The following is a 22,270-nucleotide window of genomic DNA, read 5'->3' as shown; positions in this document are numbered from 1 at the left end:
ATCATGGTCTGCATGTAACAGGTGAAGTAGCATCTGCTAATATTCAGGCAGTTAACGTTTTCCCAGCCGTATTGCAACAAATAATCGATGAAGGTAGATACTCTCCAAAACAAATCTTTAACGTTGATGAAATGGGGCTTTTCTGGAAAATAATGCCTTCTCAAATCTTTATTTCAATGGATAAAACAAAAGCAACAGGTTTCAAAGCCTCAGTGGATCGACTGACATTACTTCTTGGTGGAAATTTGGAAAGAGACATGAAACTGAAGCCTCTCCTTGTTTAGCATTTGGAAAATCTGAGGGCACTTAAAGGCTTAAACAAGGCATCATTAGCAGTGGTCTGTCATTCTAATTGAAAGACATGGGTGACAAAGCAGGTTTTTGCTGATTACATAACAAGCTACCTTTCATCATTCATCTGTAACTATTGTGCTGAAAACAATCTGGATAATAAAAGTCTGCCAATCCTTGATAATTCTCCCAGTTACCTTATCAATGGTGGTAATATTTGAGTGGGTTTTTTGCCCCCAAATACCATTTCCGTTTTTCAGCCAAGGCATCACTGCTACATTTAAAGCTTACTATCTGTAACTGGGTATGAGGTATCTCATATCTACATCAGAGGGGGAAGACAAGCCTACAATTAAGCAGTTGTGGCAGAACTACAACATAAAGATGACTTTAGAAAATATCACAACTGCATGGTATAAAATTACTCAAAGTAACCTGAAAGATGTTTGGAAAAAGTTGTTGCCAAAATATGTTCATGATTTCCATGGTTTTGAGGGTGAAGTCAGAGACATTCAAATTCTGTCGTGCAGCTGGCAACTCAAGCAGGATTCAGTGAGGTAGACACAGGTGTGATGGTCAAGACCTGTTATTGTCACACAGTGAAGAATTCACTAATGAAGAATTAATTCAGCTGAATGAAGAAGAGTTATCAGAAAAGGAGGAGGAAGCATTGGATGAACCACAAGAAATGCTGGGCACTAAAACACTCTGAAAATTCTTCAGTGCATTGGAGGCAGCTACACAAATCCTTGATGGCAACAACCCAAACTTAGAATGGAGTTCAGCATGCAAGCAACAAATTCAAGAAGCCATTCGGTGCTATCAGGAGCTGTACAACAGGAAAAAGAGGGCTGCAGCACAGACTTCAATTCTATCATTTTTTTTCAACCCTGAGCCTCATCACCTCCTCTTAAACCCTCATCACCGTCAGCTGATCCTCAACCTCAAAAGCTAAAGATAAAACTTCCGTTAAGGAGGTTGAAGTCACTACAGAGCTGTTTCTGATGATGACGCGATGATCCTGTGGAACTTGCATCAACACCATCTTCGTCATCACTATCTAAAGACTGACTCGTGGTAATAAGTGTCATAAAAAACCAATAAAGTAGCTCTGTTCTTTTTTTTATGACTGTATAGTAGTGTAACATATGTGGGGAAAAATATTGGGTGTTTTTTTTTGGGGAGTCAGGAACCAGTCAGAATTGTTTACGTTCAAATTAATGGGAATTTCATTTTCAACTTATGAATTTTCACATTACAAATTTTTCATGGAACAAATTACGTTTGTAAATGAAGGGATAGGTGTACTGCTGGGTTGTTGTATGCCTGGCCCTGTTTAAACTGCTTCTGTAGCCTTCTGTCTCTGTCTGGCTCTTCCCTTAATTTTTTTTCTTCTCTTCTCCAAGGGCATGGAAGCTAATGCTGTCCAGTTGGGGGTCACCCCTACATAATGCTGGGCCACAGGAACACTGGAGGCTTACTTCTGACTGGCTCAGCCTTTCCCCTTCCATTTCCTAGATGCCATGCTACCTGCTTAAACTGCTTCTCTATCCATTCCTACTAGTTTACATGTCTGACTGCCTCCTCTGTATAAATTATGTTTGTCAAAATAAATGAACTAAGTGAATCTGTTGTGCTACCTCTGTGTTTGTTTTAATCAGGCCCTTCTTTAACTGGTTAGCAAAAGACAGTATTCTGTGATGCAGTATGTTATGAGTATAAATGAGAGCAGTTTTCTTATAATACAAATGCTGAGACTACAAAGAAGGTAGCTAAAACATTGTATTTAAAGCAAAACCCCACAGGGAGGATTTACAAATCTATAAAATACTTCAGGAAGTTCTATTACAGTATATTGCTCTTCCCAGAGGCCTATGTAAATATCTGTGAGACTTGTGAGTATGTTTTAACTATCTCAGTGGCATATTCAGCTTTTAGAAAGCAGTGTTCAGCCATATGCTAGCACCAGGCAATTTTTTCTGTCTCCGCATTGTCACTCCCAGAAATATCATTTTCAGTGTTGGAATGTGGTTCTGTTCAATCCTGCCATAAAGGTTTGCTTGGAAGAAATAGCCTTGGTGAATTATTTTCATGGTTATACTTTTCTGAATAGACTGGGACTATATCTACTAAATATAATCAAACAAAAGAGATATTAGGCTACAAGATCAACAGGGGTGGATTAAGGCAGGGGTCCTTGGATTCACAGATCCAGCCCCTGAGTTTGTAGGGGCCAAATGATGCACAGTCAATGCCACAAATAGTTTTGTAGTGGCCTGTGATTTGTTGTTGGGAGGGACCCCATTTAGCCTTAATCCACCACTGAAAATCAGAGTTGATTGTATTGTTTTGCAGCTGAGTGGGGAAAAACCCTACTTCACAATTTTCTACTGATGAGGAAACTAACAAAGGCAAAGGCAGTTCTTCCATGCCTCTATTGGGTTTCTCTTTGCAGATTTAAGGAACAAGTGGCATTTGGTGATCGACCGCCTCACCGTTTTATTCTTGAAATTCTTGGAATATTTTCATAAACTGCAAGTTTTTGTGTGGTGGATCTTGGAGCTGCACATTATCAAAATTGTTTCTTCGTACATCATCTGGGTTACCGTGAAAGAGGCGAGTAAAACCCATGCTGATAAAATCTCTTCCTTCGACTGATGTTTTTTGGTGTTGGCTTTGACAGAATATCCAAGCTTGGGGCCAACCTTGTTCCAGCCCACTACCTATGTGCAGGCTTAGCTGTGGTTCCATGGTCCTGCTGGGCTCCCTAGATGCTGGTGCCTGGTTAAACTCTGAAGTCCTGTCTCCACTTACGGTTACCAGTTGGGAGCAGGGACCCCTGTGGCCCAGAAAATGTCCAGCCCTCTCCACCTATTAAGAGACGGGGAGTTTGTTTAATTTTTTGGGAGCTAAAGTCACGTCTTTCTCCTTGCCACCTAAAGGGAAAACTCTGCTTGGTGGACAGAAAATGATTTATGAGAGTCCCCCACCACAAAAATTAGCCTTTCTGCCATCCCCTGCCCCCAGTCCATTGTGTATACCTTGTTGCTCCAAGCAGGGTTTGGCCCTTTGTACTTAAGACCATACTTGTAGAGTGGGCACCACCCAGAGTGTGGATTAGTGATGGTAGTAATTTGCAGTTAAAATTGTTTCCAAGGTAATTGATTACTAAGTTCCCCCTTCTCCTAGCCGCTAACTGCTGTTGAGTTTGTTACATCCATGTCTAGCACCATGCTGAGAGCTGTTTTAAATTTTTATTTCATTACTTTTCTTATATCGTGTTTTCAGCCCTTTGTTTTGAAGGGTTTTTAAATGACTGTTGTATGAGAGATATTCTAGGTATAAAAGGGCACATGAAGGTGCCTGGTCATCTGGCTGTTCTGTGTAATTTCTGTTTTGTGTTTTCAGGTGTCTCTGTTTAACTTTGTGTTTTTGATTGCCTGGGCTCTTGCTTTGCCATATGCTCAATTCCGCCCAATGGCATCAAGTGTCTGCACTGTTTGGACATGTGTGATTATCGTCTGCAAAATGTTATATCAGCTCACATCTATTGACCCTAGCACGTTTTCCAGTAATTGTACAATGGTGAGTAATAGTGCATATTAAGAGTTTAATGGCTAGGTACTACAGTGAAAGGACAGGGTCAAAGGAAGCATGTAAGGTTTTCGAAGCTGCCATTCAGCTACTATGTTTCTGCTGAGCCATGGTGATTCCTGCCTTCAGTGGCTCCAAAGAGATTCTAACTGAAGAACTTATCATTGCTTACTTTTTAGCCTACAGAAAATGAAACTAATGTAGGCAGTGAAGAACTGAAGACATCGCTCCTCTACAGCGCGCCCATTGATCCTACTGAGTGGGTTGGATTAAGGAAGTCTTATCCACTGCTTGTATACTTAAGGGTAACTGCTCTACTCTTTTTGTGTTTATACTGACTGTCTCTTACTCCTGGTAAACTTTTCAAAGCCCTTGAAATAGATCATGTGCCACATACAAAATGCACCATTCCACGAATTGCCAACAACAAGCAAAGAAGAGAAAGAGTGGTGTATAGGTGGGGGCATGGTTCCCAGAGTTCCAACTCAGAAAATTCCATGCACTAATTAAGATAAGATGCACAGAGAAGCAGAGCTCTCTTCCTGTACTGTGGATTTAAAGGCTATCAAGAAATCTGACTTACAAGATTTGTAAGAATAACATACATCCATTTCAGATATTCTCTCAGAAACAACTTAAAAAGTATCCTGGGCTCTTTTTTTTTTTTTTTTTAATTGGGTGGGGGTTGTTAGGTGAGAGGATTACACATTTTGGCAAGTAAATGTATGTTAGTGCCCAAAGGCAATCCTGCATGACACCCCACCCCCACCCCCCAGGATCAGAGGGTCCCTTAAGTCCTTTACTTTATGATTTAGGATGAGAAATTCCTCATGGAAAATGACTGAAAAAATCATGTTTGTGGCACGGCAAATGTAGATTAAATTACAGGTTTAATCATCATTTGTCACTCTTCGTAAATTTAAAAAAAAAAAAAATCAGTGACTTCATCTACCTGTCAGGGAGAGAGTGAGTCTCACTTACATAGTCTGCAAATTTAAGTTCTGCTAGAACATTTGAACACAGTGATCAAATTTATTGAAATTAGAATTATACTCAAGTCTAGAGCAGTGGTTTCCAAAGTTTTCAGCATCACACCCCCATTTTGATTTTTGAGAAACCCTCACACCCCCCACCTCTCCTTTACCATCATCCAGCCCCCCTTTTAACTGAAAATTCAATTCATAATTTTAAATAAACACGAAAACTTGATAATAAAAATGTTATTTAAAATAATTACAAATAGTTTTTCTTGTCCCTTTGCGGGTGTCAAGTGCAGCATCAGCCGCCTGAGCCCTCTGCCAGCTGCCACCACTGCCAGAGCTGCCCGTCCAAGCTGCCCGAGCCTTGTGCTACTGGGGTCAGCTGCATGCCCAGCCACCCACCCACCCACCAGCCACCAGGGCCCTGCACTTCTGGGGCCAGCTGCCCACCTGCCAGCCCAAGCCTCCTGAGCCCTGTGATGCCAGGGCCAGCTGCCCAAGTTCCACAAGCCTCCACTTCCTAGCCCCCTCCCATCCTCCAAAGCCAGGCACCACCAGCCCCCCCATCTCTCTCCCCTCAGCCAGGAGCCCTCAACCCCCCATCTAACCCCATCCTCCTCCTCCCCCTTCTCTCTTCAGCCCACTCACTCCCCTTTGCAGGAGTCAGCTAGCTTGCCATGGATCTTCGCCGGCTGCCTGCTTTTTATAGCAGCTGTGCTGGGTCACCCCACATAGAATGGCAGGGGCTGAGAGCCAGAAGCAAAGGCCATATTTTTCTTTGGGTGGTGGGGGCTGGATCACCTCATGCCCTCCCCCACCCTGGAATTTCTTCATGCCCCCAAGTTCGGGAAACCATGGTCTAGAGGGTAAATTTCTCAGTAGTGACGCAGCCCATTTCAAGATCAGTGTTACTTATCTTCATGTGATTCCAGCAAGACAAGACCAAAATATGGGAGAGGTGCACAAGTTCTAGTGTTTTATGACATACAAACGCTGTACAGCAGCACCTTTAACAGTGCTGCTGTTCTTGGGTACCCAGGACTGGTCAATAGAACACCACGTGTATAACAGAGTTATGAAAAAAACAGTTCATTTAAAGTTCACAGGAAGACTCTTATGAGCTATGTCTACACTAGCCCCAAACTTCGAGATGGCCAAGCAAATGGCCATTTCGAAGTTCACTAATGAAGCGCTGAAATACATATTCAGTGCGTCATTAGCATGCAGGTGGCCGAGGCGCTTCGAAATTGACGTGGCTCACCACCGCGCGGCTCATCCAGATGGGGCTCCTTTTCTAAAGGACCCCGCCTACTTCGAAGTCCCCTTATTCCCATCTGCTCATTTGCATGGCCATTTCGAAGTTTGGGGCTAATGTAGACATGGCTATGAAAAAAAACAGTTCAGTTACAGTTCACAGGGAGATTCTATCTAGTACTTCTATTGTTCTGCTGGTGAGAACAGGAATCCGTGACATTGCAGGTTTAGAGTCTGAATTCAGAGTGTCAGTGGTCTTGACACCTGCAGTGAGTCTGTCTACTTCTACTTAAAGGGAGGGACAAAGATTGTGGAATTTGTAAACCCTTGATGCATTTTACAGCACAAGTAAGCTTGTCATTTAATTTAAATTCCAGGATATTGTGCAATTGCAGGAATATTAAACAGTAACATTCACTACACTATTCATTGGCTATGCTTTTCACAAACATTTCCAACTCCTCATATTTCACTGTTGATTTTATCTTATTTGTATTGCTTCTTCTGTAGAATAACTTACTGATGCTGGCACTTCTGGCGTTTGAAGTCACGATTTATCGACATCAGGAATACTACAGATGTCGAAATAATCTTACTGCGCCTGTGACTAAAACGATTTTCCATGACATTACAAGATTACACTTGGATGATGGACTTGTAAACTGTGCCAAGTATTTCATAAACTACTTCTTCTATAAGTTTGGGTTAGAGGTAAATAACATATTCATGTGATTAAGACAGTGATTCTCAACCCCGTGTTGTTTTCTTGGTCCCAGTTAGAGATGTACTGCTTCCTCATCCGCTACTCACACCAGGGCCAGAGTTGTCTAGGCACAGTTACTTTCCCTCCCTTCCTCTTCCCCTCCATGCCTTTTCTCTTGCTTTTCCTTTCTTTTCAGCGTACTTGTTTCCTATCGCTCTTCCTGCTTTTTTTTAACTAATCAGAAGATTGTGAGCTCTACAGAAAGTATTGGCAAGGGATACGTGCTGATGTCACCCACAATTGAGCTGAGTACCCTGGGTGCAGAGGAGAAAAGCTGCAGCTGGCAGGCTGCTGTCTATGAAAAAATGTAGATTAGCAGTTCTTGCACTTAGGTGCACCCAGGTTGCAGGAGCTGGGATTAAAAAAGAAGCCACACCTGTTTTTAGTAAAACAAAGCAGCAGAAATGTAGCACTTTAAAGACTAACAGAATGATGTATTTGATGATGAGCTTTCGTGGAACAGACCCACTTCATCTGATCTGATGAAGCGGACCTGTCCCATGAAATAAATCATCACCGAATTAACCATTTTGTTAGTCTTTAAAGTGCTACATTTTTGCTCCTTTGTTTTGTTGGAGTACAGACTAACACAGCTGCCTTCCTGTTTTTAGTGTTACTTATATTGCTACAGTAGATCCAAGAAGCTTGATCCCCAGAGTGATTCTTGGCTTCAGGAGCTTGCCACTTTAATAGAGGAGATAAACAAAGCATGGACAGGGAAGGATAGAGACGGGGGAAGTGATTTTCCCAAGGTCATGTGGGAGGTCAGGAAGTAGATCCTGAACTCCAGAGTCCCAAGCCACAAAAATTGAGACCCTCACTCTTTGGCCTGGTCTACATTACTAAGTTATGTGTCCAAAAGCTGCCTTTATGGAGACATAACCGTGAGAGTATACGCACTGCAGTGCGGCTTTTGTTGGGAAGAACACCCAGTTTCAGCAACAAAAAAACTTTCCCACCCTCCTGGGAGTGATGTTTTTCCTTTCCCCTCCCTGTATTGTCAACAAGGAGCCAGTGGGGATTTTGCTGTTTCTGTCAAAAGAACTGACTTCTGTCAGTATCCCACAATGCCTGCCCACTGCGTTGTGCTTTGATCTCTGCTGCCCTGCAGCCTTGGGCCTCAGAGGCAGAAAGTGTGAGCACCTTGTGGTGGTTTTTGTTTTGTTAATTTTTGGGTGTTGGCAAAAAGCTATGGTAATGTAGACCAGGCCTTCGTGAACAGTTCCTAGAGAGAGGAATGATGAAATTCATTGACCAAATGATTCACTGTGAATTATTTATTGGGTTCTAAAACCAACTATCAATCACATCATAGCATTGCCTGAAGGCACTGTTGAAAGTGCAGCCAGAGAATAGACCCTACCCTGGGGAAAAAAAGCTTTCTATACAGTGGGAGAAAAAAGCTACTTCAGAACAATTGTTGTCTATAGTAAACAAAAGTTACGTTGTCTGAACACTTGTTCTTTTTATGTGGCTCCCACCTGAGAAAGCACTCCAGTTATTATTCTTCTGTATTGATTCATTCTTTTAATATCTGTAAGAAGTATCAAAATATATGCCTGTATAACATTACTTTTTTGCTTGGCAACAATTAAGCATTTCCAGTCCAGATTATGATAACAATGTTCTGGCCGTTTTACATTTTTTAGTACCGTGAAATGTCAGTTTGTTTGACAGTTGTATTGAGATAGTGTTGCTAGAAAATTACACGAAGTGCAAGGTGCTGGAGGATTGCTAACCGTATCAGTATGTTAGTATATGAAGAGTTACACTCTGCTACATCGTTTCCAAGAATCAGCTTTGTAAATGTTTCATATTTATTTTTACTCGTTCCACAGACCTGTTTCCTAATGTCTGTTAATGTAATTGGTCAACGAATGGATTTCTATGCCATGATTCATGCCTTATGGTTAATTGCTGTGTTATATCGACGAAGAAGAAAAGCTATTGCAGAGATCTGGCCAAAGTACTGCTGTTTTCTGGCATGCATCATTATTTTTCAGTACTTCATTTGTATTGGCTTTCCACCTGCTCCTTGTAAAGGTAAGGTCACTTACCTTTTATGGCCATTTGCTCTTACAGGAAACTGCTGGAAAATTGACAGATACTTTTAAAAATGAAGTAATTGTTATAAAGTATTGATTATATCTTGCATGCTTCCTCTGATTGTAGATTATCCATGGAGAAGCGCTAATGCCAACTTCAACTCCAACATCATAAAGTGGTTATACTTTCCAGACTTCATTGAAAGACCAAATCCCCTTTTTCTTGTCTGTAAGTATTATAGCACAGAGCTGTGAAAGTTTCTCTTTTGTATTATACTTTTGCACGATATAAAACCAATCTTTTATTTGTTTCTAAGGAAAAACTTGGCTTATTTTACAGGGCATTTATTATTATGATTGACTGTTACTGTAGCACACAGAGGCCCTATTCATGGCTCAGGACCCTGTTGTGCTAGACCAGGGGTGCACAAAGTAGGGGGCGGACATGACATTTCGTAAGGGCAGCGAAGCATGATCAGCTGCTGTGTCTCAGGCCTGTCCATCTCGTTAAAAATGCTGGAATATGTTAGTGTTTTTACGTTTGTGTATTCACATGTATATAGCAATGAATAACATTTTGTATTCGACAGAATAATGTTCTTACATGTGCCAAGAGTTTTTTGGGTTTTTGTCATATGATCGTAATCAAAGTTTCCATGAGTTTGGATTACATTAGACATGTTGCGGGGGACGGTTGCTAATTGCAGGGACAAGAAGCAAAGTCCAATGTAAAAAGTTTGCTCGCCTTTATGCTAGGCAGTATCCGAACACAGTACATTGAACAGCAGTTGTGTTTTTATAAAAGCACTGCATTCAAATGTTCAATAATTTCTGCCTGTGATTTTCAACTGGTGTTAGGTACCGGTGTACTGTGAGAACTGCCCAAGTATGCTGTGAAATTTCATCAATTTCCAGCCCCCACCCTCCACAGTGGCTTTTTGCCCAGCAAACGAGAGGGGAAATGCTGACCCTGCAGGACTCCGTTTGTACCAGGAGGCAGCTGAAATGCTGCTTCCCGGACTGAATGAGCTGGCAGGGAGCCCACTGCGACTCCTTGCTGTGGCAAGAGGGAGGGCAGGAAACTGTTGGAACTGGGACACAGTTCAAATGCTGCATCCTGGTTCCCATAGGCTGGCAGGGAGGGGAGCCTGTTTTCAGTAGTTACTCATTTACTCAACATCCCTAGCATGGCGTTGAGCAGATTTTAAAAATACACCTGCATCTGCTGTATGATGGTGTTTTCTGTGGTAGAGTGGAAACATTAATACATTTGGTCCTTGTTTAGCTTGTTGTGTGCACTGCTGTGTGGCAAACCTCTCTAGTAAGACTGTAACCGTAGGAAATGTGATGTTTATCAGCCATTGATTCAGCTGAAAAAAGTAGGTGTTCTGTGCAATTGTTTATCTCACTGAAGTGTGCCGTGTTCCTGAAAAGGTTGGGAACCACTGATTGATGCGTGAGGTGACCATCCGTCCCATATTAAGCGGGACAGTCCCATGTTTGGGATGCCAAAAAGGCGTCCCGACTTATTTTTTAAAAAGTACAAATAGTCCTGTATGTAGGCCTGCTGGGGCTGGGGGTGGGAGCTCCTGGGGCTGGGAGCGCCCATGGCTGTCGCTTCTCCAGGGGTCCAAGCAGGGAGCGCCTGTGGCTGCCACTTCCCTGGGGCTCCGTATGGGGAGTTCCCATGGCCGCCACTTCCCCGGCGCTGGCGGGAGGGTAGTTGTGAGATCTCCCGGGGCTTGGTGCAGCCAGGAGGAGCCACCCCTCCCCCCATATCTCCCTGTTCCCTATTTGGGACAGTGAGATATGGTTGCCCTATTTATGCAATTGACATGCTCTTGGTTTTGTTTAATAAACCTGGATAAAAGGTGATAAATTCTGTTTTCTTCCTTTAATCTCCTCAGGAAAAAAGTCACAGAAGTGAAATAATCAGAAGTGTCAAATTTGCAGGGCAGTGCATTATAGATAATGCAGTGTTATACTATCATTGTGAGCATTACTAGGCAGTGATTAAATTGTGTACACAGCGTTCCCCACCAGAGATTTGAATTAGTGTCTGAAGTTCTCACTGTGATATCTTCCTTTTGCCAGATGATTTCATGTTGCTGCTCTGTGCATCCTTACAAAGGCAAATGTTCGAGGATGAAAATAAGGCTGCTGTACGAATCATGGCTGGAGACAATGTGGAAATTTGCATGAATCTTGACGCAGCGTCTTTTAGCCAGCACAACCCTGTTCCTGACTTCATTCATTGCCGGTAATGTTGGATCTGGAATATGTTGAAATGACAATGTGTCTTGTCCATTTTGAAGTAGCTGTAATGTAAGAATGTTTGAATTTTCACTTCCAACTCTATTTAGGTCTGACTTAAGTTTTCCCATTTTACAACATACAACTTGTGCAGCAGTAAGTTATTGCTCTTCCATAAGAAATAGCTGGAAAGGTGATATGGTACTACCAAGAAGGATCTTTTCAAGGCAGGCGAGCATTTTTCTGAGCACCTCAGTGTGGCTGGCCTGTTAACTGTGATCTCAGTGGCACCATGCGGAAAGTACAGATCAGCAACATCTATGATGAGGTAACAAGCTCTGTGGACATGGGGAAGTCAGTGGATGTGATATACCTTGACTTCAGCAAGGCTTTTGATACGGTCTCCCACAGCATTCTTGCCTATAAGTTAAGGAAATATGGATTGGATCCTTGGACTATAAGATGGATAGAAAGCTGGATTGACGGTCGGGCCCAACGGGTAGTGATCAATGGCTCAATATCTGGATGGCGGTCTGTTTCAAGCAGAGTTCTGCAAGGCTCGGTTCTGGGGCCGGTGGTGTTCAACATCTTTGTTAATGACCTGGATGAGGGACTGGATTGCACCCTCAGCAAGTTTGCGGATAACACAAAACTAGGGGGAGAGGTACATTCATTAGAGGGTAGAGAGAGAATCCAGAGGGACCTGGATAAATTGGAGGACTGGGCCAAAAGAAGTCTGATGCAGTTCAATAAGGAAAAGTGTAGAGTCCTGCACCTGGGGCGGAAGAATTCCAAGCATTGTTATAGGCTGGGGACTGACTGGCTCAGCAGCAGTACAATGGAAAGGGACCTAGGGGTTATGGTGGATGAAAGGCTGGTATGAGTAAACAGTGTGCCCTTGTAGCCAAGAAGGCTAACGGCACACTAGGGTGCATTAGGAGGAGCATTTTGAGCAGATCTAGGGAAGTAGTTATTCCTCTTTATTCGGCACTGGTGAGGCCACATCTGGAATATTGTGTCCAGTTTTGGGCCCCCCAGTATAAAAAAAGATGTGGATTTGCTGGAGCAGGTTCAGCGAAGGGCAACAAAAATGATTAAGGGTCTGGAGCACAAGACCTATGAGGACAGGCTGAGGGATTTGGGCTTCTTTAGTTTATAGAAGAGAAGACTTAGGGGTGATTTAGCAGCCTTCAACTTCCTGAAGGGGAGCTCTAAAGAGGAGGGTGAGAAACTGTTCTCAGTGGTGACAGATGGCAGAACAAGGAGTAATGGTCTGAAGTTGAAGAGGGAGAGGTGTAGGTTAGATATTAGGAAAAACTGCTTCACCAGGCGGGTGGTGAAGCATTGGAATGTGTTGCCTAGAGAGGTGGTGGATTCTCCATCCCTTGAAGTTTTTGAGTCCCGGCTGGACAAGGTGCTGGCTGGGGTGACTTAGTGGGGGTTGATCCTGCTTGAAGCAGGGGGCTGGACTAGATGACCTCCTGAGGTCCCTTCCAGCCCTGTGATTCTCTGATTCTGTGACATTGTAGGTGGAATTCAAGGAGGAATTGTCCCTGACAGAGTAAAATCCTTCTCTGAGTTTCCTGATGAGTACGTAGTGGTGCACCTGACCTATTTCTTGTCTTCTCTGCCCCATGTGCTCATGCGAGACTGAGTCAGTCTGCCCTGTCTGTGTCTCTTTAATGCCACAAAAGTATTTATCAGTTAATTACATCTTCTTGCTTTGCTCCAGATTGTCATGTGCTATTTAAACAGGCACCTTCTCTGGGAGAGTTGAGTCTACCTCTCACCCAAATAAGAGAAAAGGGCACAAAAAGCTGTCTCATAGGCACATCTGAGGATCTCCTATGCATATCTACTCCCGCTTCCTGCCCACAAACTTTGGAGATCTGTTCATGTGGTGTAGAGTTTATGTAACTACTTCAGCTTTGGGCCCTAATTCTGAAGCCATCTTTTCTGTGCTCCTCAGCTGCCATGTATGTGTGAACTCAGTACAGTTGGACATCTAGCCTGGCACATTTCTGCATTATTTGCAAGAATAAGTTTGAGGGAAACTTATTTGCTTCTGAATAGGAATTCATTTGCAAGTTTTGTCACATGTAACCTCAGGCTTAACAGAGATCTCAATTATCTTACGCATTACAAGGGCAATTTCCACTGACCCTATTAATGACAGATGATCCCCACACACACTTTTTCCCCTCCTTTACCCCTCCCTCCACTATATAAACCCTATATTCTTATTATCTGCTCAAATCTGAAGAAGTAGGTCTCACCATATAACTAAGAATAAATAAATGTGTTAGTCTTTAAGGTGCTACGGCACTTCTTGGTTTTTTGTATAGCTTCTGTGTTGTGCCAGGTAGATGTTTGCTGTAACTTTGGAAGCATGTTATCAGTAGATGGCTGAGAGGCAGCAGAATCAAAACCCATCTTTCGCTGAGAAACAATAAAAGCCGTGTCTACACGTGCACAAAACATCAAAATATGTGGCCCTCTTTCCAAAGAACGGGAGGCGCATTTACTCATACAACACCTTCTTTCAAAAAAAATCAAAAGAACGAGGTGCAGACATCAAAATCTGAACTCTGATCAAGTATCAGGAAGATCGTCCCCTTTTGAAAAACTAAATCAAAAGAATACACCTGTAGACGCACCACATCCCGCTTTTTCGAAAGACGGGTCCGTCATGGCGCTGGTCAGCTGGAGCACGGGGCCAGTTCTGCCAGCAGCACCGGGGCTCAATGATCCCTGCATCCAGCCACCTTAAACCAGCACATACGCAGGAGCCCTGTGGCAGGAAGCTGAGAGTGTGCTAGGAGTAACCCCAGCACAAGCTCCAGCTGCACACTCAGAGTGATGCCCGGGGGCAGCAGCAGGCTACATGAGGACTCCCACAGGGCTCCCAGGGTTCTGGCAGGGGAAGGTAAAAAAGGTTCCCCTCCTGGACAGAGCAGGAGTTGTGGGACCTCCTGGGCCTCTGGAAAGAGGGAGGAGGTCATCCATGAGAGGGGCGTCAAGCAGCAAAATGCCACAGCATTCGCCCGCCTGGCTCAGGGCCTCCTCACAAGGGGCCACCCTGAGCATAAAGCAGAACAGTTATGCAGTGAAGTGAAGGAACTGTGGCAGGGCTATGCCCGGGCCCTGGACCAGGTTGGCCACTTCGGGGCAGCCCCAGCTGCCTGCCCCTACTCTGGGAGTTCTGGGGCATCCTAGGGGCCCAGGGCAGCTCCCCATCCCCAGCGCTCCTGGACACATTGGTGGATGAGCCACAGCCAGAGGTGGAGGAGCAGCCCAGACCGGGGACCCGGGAGGCCGACGTGACCACCAAGTGCTTGAGTGAGGAGGGAGACCTTGTGATCTACATTCCCTCCTGCTCATGGACCCACGTGACCCGAAACCAGGTATCCCCACATGTCGCTGAGGGACCCTCTGGTATGTATGTGGTGGGGCACACACCCCAGTCTGTGGGATGTGGGGTGACGCACTAGTCAGCCAGCTGCACATAGGACCAGTGGTCCCAGGCCACACACGTGCCGGCCCTCTGTGATACACGGCACCCATGGTGGCCCACTGGCGATGGCCAGCACCTGCCCCTAATGGACAGGACCACGAGCCGCATACAGAGCGGCAGCTGGTTGGTGCTGGACAGCACTCGGGGCCCATGCACCACGTGCTGGGAAGGGCCACCCATCTGAGAATACCCCCCAGCTGTCACACCATCACATGGGATGCCCAGTCCATGCCCGTGGTCCCTGCCCCTCCCTACCCCGCCAGGGACCCCGCACCTGGGGAGGCAGGGGATCCTGGGGCTAACAGGGCTGGTGGCCCACCACCCTGACCCTGGAATGAGCTCCCCCTCCTGGTTAGGAGCCCCACCCGTCCCCCTCCACACCATGTCCCCCCACCTGTACATAGTTGCACACGCCATATAGTTGTGGATAAAAGTGTATTTACCATACATCCCCTCATGCTGGGCTCCTCTGGGAAGGATGGTGGGGGTTGAAGGGGCCCTTTAAGGATGCAGCTGGCTGCGGCCCCAGAAAGGCTTGTCGGCTAGGGGACCCCGGCCAGGGGACCCCGTCCGCTGCGTTTCCTGCCTCCTTTTTTTCTTTTTTTTGTAAGGAGAGCTTGGAGCCCTGTGGATGCTCCCTTTCAAAAGACCGCGGCTGCCCTTTGAAAGGTCAGATTGACCCATCGATCTGCTCTTAGCGTGCGGTCACTCCCTTTCGGTGGCCACTATTTTGACCTCCACATGTCAATTGTCACCCTTTCGAAAGGGTGCTTATGTGTATACCCAGCTTGCACTGTTTCACCCAGAGAAGCATTGTACTTCCAATCCACTTTTAAAGGGACCCTGTTGCTTCCACTGGAGTTTGTGGCCAAAGTCAAGAATAGCTTTGAAGAGAAACTTCCTGAAGTGCATTCAGCTGACATGCTTATTTGGAGATGAAGGCACTTCATGCTCCTGTTGGAGAATGTGTACTCTGCTGCCCCTGAGAACAGGCAGCTGCCGACAGCAGGATGAGGCCTTTTGCCTCCTTCTCCCTACCAGATATTGTACCAAGTGGAGGTGATTTCCTAGAGTCTTACCAGCAACCAGAAACACCTTCAGAAAATATCTGCAATAGTGGGATTTAACTGGGAGGACTGAAACGAAGCAAATGGAATTCACTAGAGGAAGAACATTATATGCCATGGGTTGCCACAGCTGCTACATCCACTTTAGCTCTGAGCTAATACTTGAGGAGAAAATGAAGAGGAGTCCAATCTGCCCTTGAGTTAGGGTTTCTGGGCAAGAGTGCCACTGGGGAAAATAATCAGGGGACTGTGAGAACACGTTGTGATTTTCCTGATTTAACTCTGAAAAATCACTGTGACAAACGTCCGTGAGTCTCCTTTCAAAAGTGCTGAAGACTCGCTTTGCTTTCTAAGTGAACTCACTTGGCATCTTTTTTCTGAAGTTCGCAAGAGTCTGATGGACCTTCCTATCTCTGCTCTTCTGGTCACAAAAACAACCCTGTACACTGCAGCTTATCAAACCCTTTCAAATCAATGTCATTTGAAGTGTTTTAGGATAAGCTGCTTCAGCAGATTTTCAAAAAGTAATGATCAATTTATTTTATCTAAATCTATAATGACTTGCTAGAATCCTCAGAAATATGGGAGAAATTGTCTGGTCGCCTGAAGCACAAAGAATGTACTCTGAAGATTTTTGGACCGGAAGTAAAATCAGGCTTTTATGGGAAAGTAAAGCTCAGCCTTAGTTGGTTTGCTGCCTCACCTCAGAAACTTTAAAACCAAAATTCTCCCTTTCGGTTCTTGTGTTAAATTCCTTAAATTTGTAGATCATTTTATGTGTATTCAGAGGCGGTGTTTGGCATGTGATGAGAAAGTAGACTCTCATATAGGTGATTAATTATAAAAACCTTTTCATAAAAGGCTTGCTGCTCACATTTATGGGTTGGCAATGTCAGTGGAAAGGAGAGGATATGAAAAACAGAAAATGCAAACAATCAGTCTGATCCATAGTGGCAGGCTGAACACACAAGTTTGTGACGATACTTGTCCTGGTTAAGCATGAAAATTTATCTGCCTTGTCTGTGGAATGCACTTGTGTTGTGTAGATCTGGTGTGTAGAGATGTGTTATGTAGAAAGTAATGTTAAAAATAAAGTAGATAAAGGCACAAGAAAAGGAAACTTCTGTTAGAAAACTCAAGGACCAAATAAGCAATAGCAATCTCATACCTTTCACACTGACAACCTTAGTTTACCAAAGTATAGATTACATGGAGACTCTGGAACTAAAATATCGATGGTTTTAACCACATTTAGGGATATTCTTGGTATTAAGTTATTCATTGTTCATAGACTGGGATAAGAGCATGTTCGCTGGACTGAGAAAACTCTCATATATAGTAACAATCATCAGAGAGGTAGCCGTGTGAGTCTGTATCTTCGAGAACAACAAGAAGTCCTGTGGCACCTTATAGACTAACGGATATTTTGGAGCATAAGCTTTCGTGGGCAAAGACCCGCTTCATCAGATGCATGAGTGGGGAGGGGGGCTTCAGAGGAGTATTTAAAGAGGGGGGTCCCAGTGAAAGGGAGGGCCAGAGCTGACAAGATCTATCCAGTCAGGGTGGAAATGGCCCGTTATCAGTAGTACACATCAAGAGAGAAGAAAAAACAAGTCAGATCAGTCAGGGGGGATGTGACCCATTGTCGGAGTCTAATGTGGAGGTGTGAACTTCCATGGCAGAGAAACTGCTTTTGTAAGGAGCCAGCACTAGGAATTGAACAGAGGCTTGCAGTGGCTGGCCCCTTACAAAAGTAGTTTCTCTGGAATGAAAGTTCACACCTCCACATTAGAATCTGACAATGGGCCACATCCCCCTGACTGTTCTGGTGTGATGTGTTCTCCAGATAATGGGCCATTTCCACCCTGACTGGATAGACCTTGTCAGCTCTGGCCCCCCTTTTACTGGGACCCCACTCTTTAAATACTCCTCTGACCTTTCGCCACCCTCCACTCGTGCATCTGACGAAGCAGGTCTTTGCCCACAAAAGCTTATGTATATAGTAAGAGTTCCTACCTTTTGAGCCAATCAAGCAGCAAATATTTTCCACAGAGTGGGCAGAGTCAGGGACAGCAGTCCTCAGTGTTACCCAGACCATGGTGCCCCCTCCTCTTCCTTCCCCTCTTCCCCCTGCCTGTCCCCAGCAGTCCTCAGAGCCGCCACGCTCAAACACTCGGGAAGTGATTCAAAGGTGCACAGGACTCCTGGCCATTGCTTCAATAGCAGCAGTGGTGGCTGAGAGCCCCAGTCTCCTTTGAATTCTTGGGTCCCAAGGAAACTGCTTCTTTGCTCCCTCCATTCCTGTTGTCAGGCCTGGCTGCGTTGCACCTGCTATGCTAATAGAAGGCCTCAAAACTTTTCTCAAGCCTCCTGATTGACTTCCTAGGTTAAGTTTCTCCTTCCTTCTTTCTGGGTAAGTTTGCCTCTAACGGAAAGAGAATACCATGGTGGTTTGGTTCAGCGTGACTTATATGGTAATAACAAGAATAGTTATAGTTCCTGACAAGAGGATCTGGGACCTCCATGTGTTTCAGGACAAGTATTATAATTTTGGGATACCTATTTGAATAGTTTAATTCCAATCTGTCAGCACAAATGTCTCCTTCCTGCTCATTATCATGAGAGTCTAAAAATCTGGGTATATGATACGTTTTCATAGATCCTATCTGATTATTAGAGAAAAGAACATTCATGACAGAGTGTAAGACCCTGTGGTCCAACCATACTTGGTTTTAGAACCTGTGATAGAAGTGCATTCCTAGAAATGCCCTATGTGGTTTCCTTTGAAGGTTTGATCGTCTTCTTCAGCCAGGAATGCTTACACTGACTGTGTGAAGATTGAGCAAGGCAGATACACTGCTAAAGGTTTTTCCAAAGAGTTTAATGACTGGGTCATGCTGAGGGGCAGTCAACTTCTGTTCCTGCAGTCTAGATTTGAAATGCTTTCCCCCATTCATGTCCCAAAAGAGGGTGAATGTGAATTTATATTCCTGTGTCCTTGTAATGGGCCTATGATTAAATTTTCACACGCTCACTGGTCCAGTTCAAACCTGGGGAGGGGCAGCGTTATGTTAATTAGCCTTCTGTTTTGCTGTGCTGTGATCCGGTCCTTTTTAGCTGTACTAGAGAAAGCATTTTCTCTGTGCAAAACAAGTTCTGGAGTGGTACTGATCTCTCTCTGAGGTTTGTAAAAGTTAAATATTTCTACCTTTCTGAAGGTTGTAGCACAGACAGAAAGCCTTTTAGGGTTCAGCGTCTTGTTGGATTAAAAACTGCATTCCATTAATCAAATGGCTACATGCAAAATTATTAAATTACGTTCTGCCGTTACTAGTGATTCAAAGTGCAGAAGCATCAGCTTCTGAACAGTATAAGGTTTACCTGTTCATTGCCTCACAACTTCCTCTTGCACCACCACTTGGAAGTATAGTTATTTATTACTGTTTCTTTCATAGAATCATAGAATTCTACATCTGGAAGGGACCTCAGGAGGTCATCTAGTCCAGCCCCCTGCCCAAAGCAGGATCAACCCTAACTAAATGGTCCCAGCCAGGACTATGTCAAGCTGGGACTTAAAAACCTTCAGGGATGGAGATTCCACCACCTCTCTCAGTAAGACATTCCAGTGCTTCACCACCCACCTGGTGAAATAGTTTTTCTTAATATCCAACCTACACCTCTCCCTCTGTAACTTCAGAACATTGCTCCTTGTCCTGCCATATGTCACCACTGAGAACAGTCTCTCTCCACCCTCGTTAGAGCCCCCTTTTCAGGAACTTGAAGGCTGCTATCAAACCACCCCTCAGTCTTCTGCAGACTAAATAAGCCCAAATCCCTCAGCCTCTCATAGGTCATGTGCTCTATCCCCTTAATCATTTTTTATGCCTTTTGCTGAACCTGCTCCAATGCATCCACATGCTTTCTATGCTGGGGGTAGGGGGCAGAGCTAGACTCAATACTCCAAATATGGCCTCACCAGTGCCAAGTAAAGGGGAATAATAACTTCTCTAGAGCTACGTCTACACGTGATGCCTACATCGAAGTAGCTTATTTCGATGTAGCGACATCGAAATAGGATAACGTCTACACGTCCTCCAGGGCTGGCAACGTCGACGTTCAACATCGACGTTGCGCAGCACCACATCGAAATAGGCGCTGCGAGGGAACGTCTACATGCCAAAGTAGCACACATCGAAATAAGGGTGCCAGGCACAGCTGCAGACAGGGTCACAGGGCGGACTCAACAGCAAGCTGCTCCCTTAAAGGGCCCCTCCCAGACACAGTTGCACTAAACAACACAAGATCCACGGAGCCGACAACTGGTTGCAGACCCTGTGCATGCAGCATGGATCCCCAGCTGCCGCAGCAGCAGCCAGAAGCCCTCGGCTAAGGGCTGCTGCACATGGTGACCATAGAGCCCCGCAGGGGCTGGAGAGAGCGTCTCTCAACCCCTCAGCTGATGGCCACCATGGCGGACCCCGCTATTTCGATGTTGCGGGACGCAGATCGTCTACACGTGCCCTACTTCGACGTTCAACTTCGAAGTAGGACGCTATTCCCATCCCCTCATGGGGTTAGCGGCTTCGACGTCTCGCCGCCTAACGTCGATGTTAACATCAAAATAGCACCCAACACATGTAGCCGTGACAGGCGCTATTTTGACGTTAGTGCTGCTACTTCGAAGTAGCGTGCACGTGTAGACACGGCTTAGATCTGCTGGAAATGCTTTTCCTAAAGCACACCAATATGCCGTTAGTCTTCTTGGCTACAAGGGCACACAGTTGACTCATAGTAAAGGCACTTTTGGATCCTTTCCCTTTGGATTCTCCAAGAATAGTTTTATATAATAAGGGCCAACTCCTCTCCCACAGAGGCTCTCTTGAGTAATTGTTGCTGGGTAGAACGGGAGGAGGACATACAACAAGAGAAGATTACTCACCATGAATTCTGTTTAGTGTAGTTGTCTTTTTCTGTTATGTGCAGTGTGTCAGACTAGATGATCATGATGATTGCTTCTTGCCTCAATCTATGATGCACCAGCCAGCCACTTCTGCACCCGCTGAAAATGGCTACATCTCTTTTGCTCACCTTAGAAAGTGCTGCTTGGAGTAATTTTCTTTAATTTAATTATATTATATATTTCTTTGTCCTGAAAGTCTTTTGGATATGACTGATCTTTTGTCTTCTTACTTCTGGTTGGTAGAACCACTGACTTCCTATTATTAGATTTGGTTGTTAGGGTGGAAGACGAGAACTGCTGTTAAGTAATTTCCTCTTAATTCCCTTATTTTGTAAGTTTATTATGCCCAATCTATTATTACTTTCTTGACCCAGAATATATTATTATTTCCTTGACCCCAGAAATGTATTAGTTGCCCTAAATAAAAAAATAGCAGCTTCCAGCCACAAAGAATTTGCACTCCAAATTTCATTATCAACTGGAATGCCTAGATAAACTAGGGGCTCACGCCCACATAACACCAGGGTTGAATATGACCCAGGTCCTCTCTGTTGAGGCACTTTACATTTCTGAAGCATTGTAAGAGGTTTTAGTCAAACATTTCTCATTGCTGTCCATGAGGTGCCAAATAGCTAAAATCCTATGTCACATTCTGAAGATTTCCTTCTGATTTTTCAACCCCCCGAGGAGACATTTGATAGTAACTGTTCCAGAAGACATGCCTGAAAGGGTTTTCACTATATTATGAAGAATTGGAAAAAGCAACTTGCAACCAAACTGATCATTTAACTTTCTCTTTCTGGAAAAATACTTGAGATCAACAGTGACAAATGAACCTGAAGGAGGAGATTTCCTGAAAGTCCACTTTGCGCTCCACCCCCGGATTTCTCAGCAAGTGCATAACTAAGCCTGCACGAAATCTAAAGTGAAGAAATTTTTTTTTGAAAAAAGACCAAGAATAGTAAATAAAAGATTTTTAGAGGCAAAGCCAAAGTGTGTTCAGTGGGGGAGGGTCTCTGTTCCTACTACGTCTTATGTAGAACAGCCCCAATTTAGAAGAACTCATGCAGGAATCTAGAAATGGACAGACAAAAATTATGAACACATCAAAATATTTTAGCCCCTACCAACAAGACCTAGTACCAGCATCTTACACCAAGCTTGTCCCAGTAGTGGCTGCGACCCAGGAGACAACAGCAAGTGAAGCACCAGGCCACTTTCAGAGTCCAGTATAATGTGTTCTTTGGAACTACACATATTCTGACAGATTAATGAGAGAGGATCTGCCAATCATCATGGCAAACATCAGCTCAGACTTCCATGAAATAAACACATGGTTGTTAATAAAAAGGATCTTAACAACCAAGGCAGCTTTGGATTTATAGCCTAAAGCAGGTGGAGGCAAGGCAAAAAACGCTTTCTGGTAAAGAAAATGATCTTGAACAACAGGAAAAGAAAAAATGCCATTAAATATAGGAAAGGCCCGGAAGAGATCTTGTGAACTAGATCCAGTTAAGTGTCTGGCATATTCTGGCAGAAAACAAAGATA

At 44.4% G+C, this 22,270-nt stretch overlaps 1 protein-coding gene across 3 annotated transcripts in view; it reads left to right on the top strand.

The window, feature by feature from the left end:
• PIEZO2 (piezo type mechanosensitive ion channel component 2) overlaps nucleotides 1-22,270 on the top strand; it is a 443,043-nt gene that overhangs the window by 340,896 nt on the left and 79,877 nt on the right. For all 3 annotated transcript variants that reach the window (XM_074987458.1, XM_074987460.1, XM_074987459.1), the window contains exons 19-25: nucleotides 2,747-2,907; nucleotides 3,700-3,876; nucleotides 4,065-4,190; nucleotides 6,630-6,830; nucleotides 8,721-8,925; nucleotides 9,055-9,156; nucleotides 11,022-11,187. In XM_074987458.1, the coding sequence (XP_074843559.1) occupies nucleotides 2,747-2,907; nucleotides 3,700-3,876; nucleotides 4,065-4,190; nucleotides 6,630-6,830; nucleotides 8,721-8,925; nucleotides 9,055-9,156; nucleotides 11,022-11,187 (1,138 nt within the window). The remainder of the gene's footprint in view (nucleotides 1-2,746; nucleotides 2,908-3,699; nucleotides 3,877-4,064; nucleotides 4,191-6,629; nucleotides 6,831-8,720; nucleotides 8,926-9,054; nucleotides 9,157-11,021; nucleotides 11,188-22,270) is intronic.

Source organism: Carettochelys insculpta, chromosome 2 (genome assembly GCF_033958435.1).
Source record: "Carettochelys insculpta isolate YL-2023 chromosome 2, ASM3395843v1, whole genome shotgun sequence".
Lineage (NCBI taxonomy): Eukaryota > Metazoa > Chordata > Testudines > Carettochelyidae > Carettochelys > Carettochelys insculpta.
The sequence above is the reverse complement of the archived record's forward strand: the minus strand, read 5'-3'. Positions and strand labels throughout refer to the sequence as shown.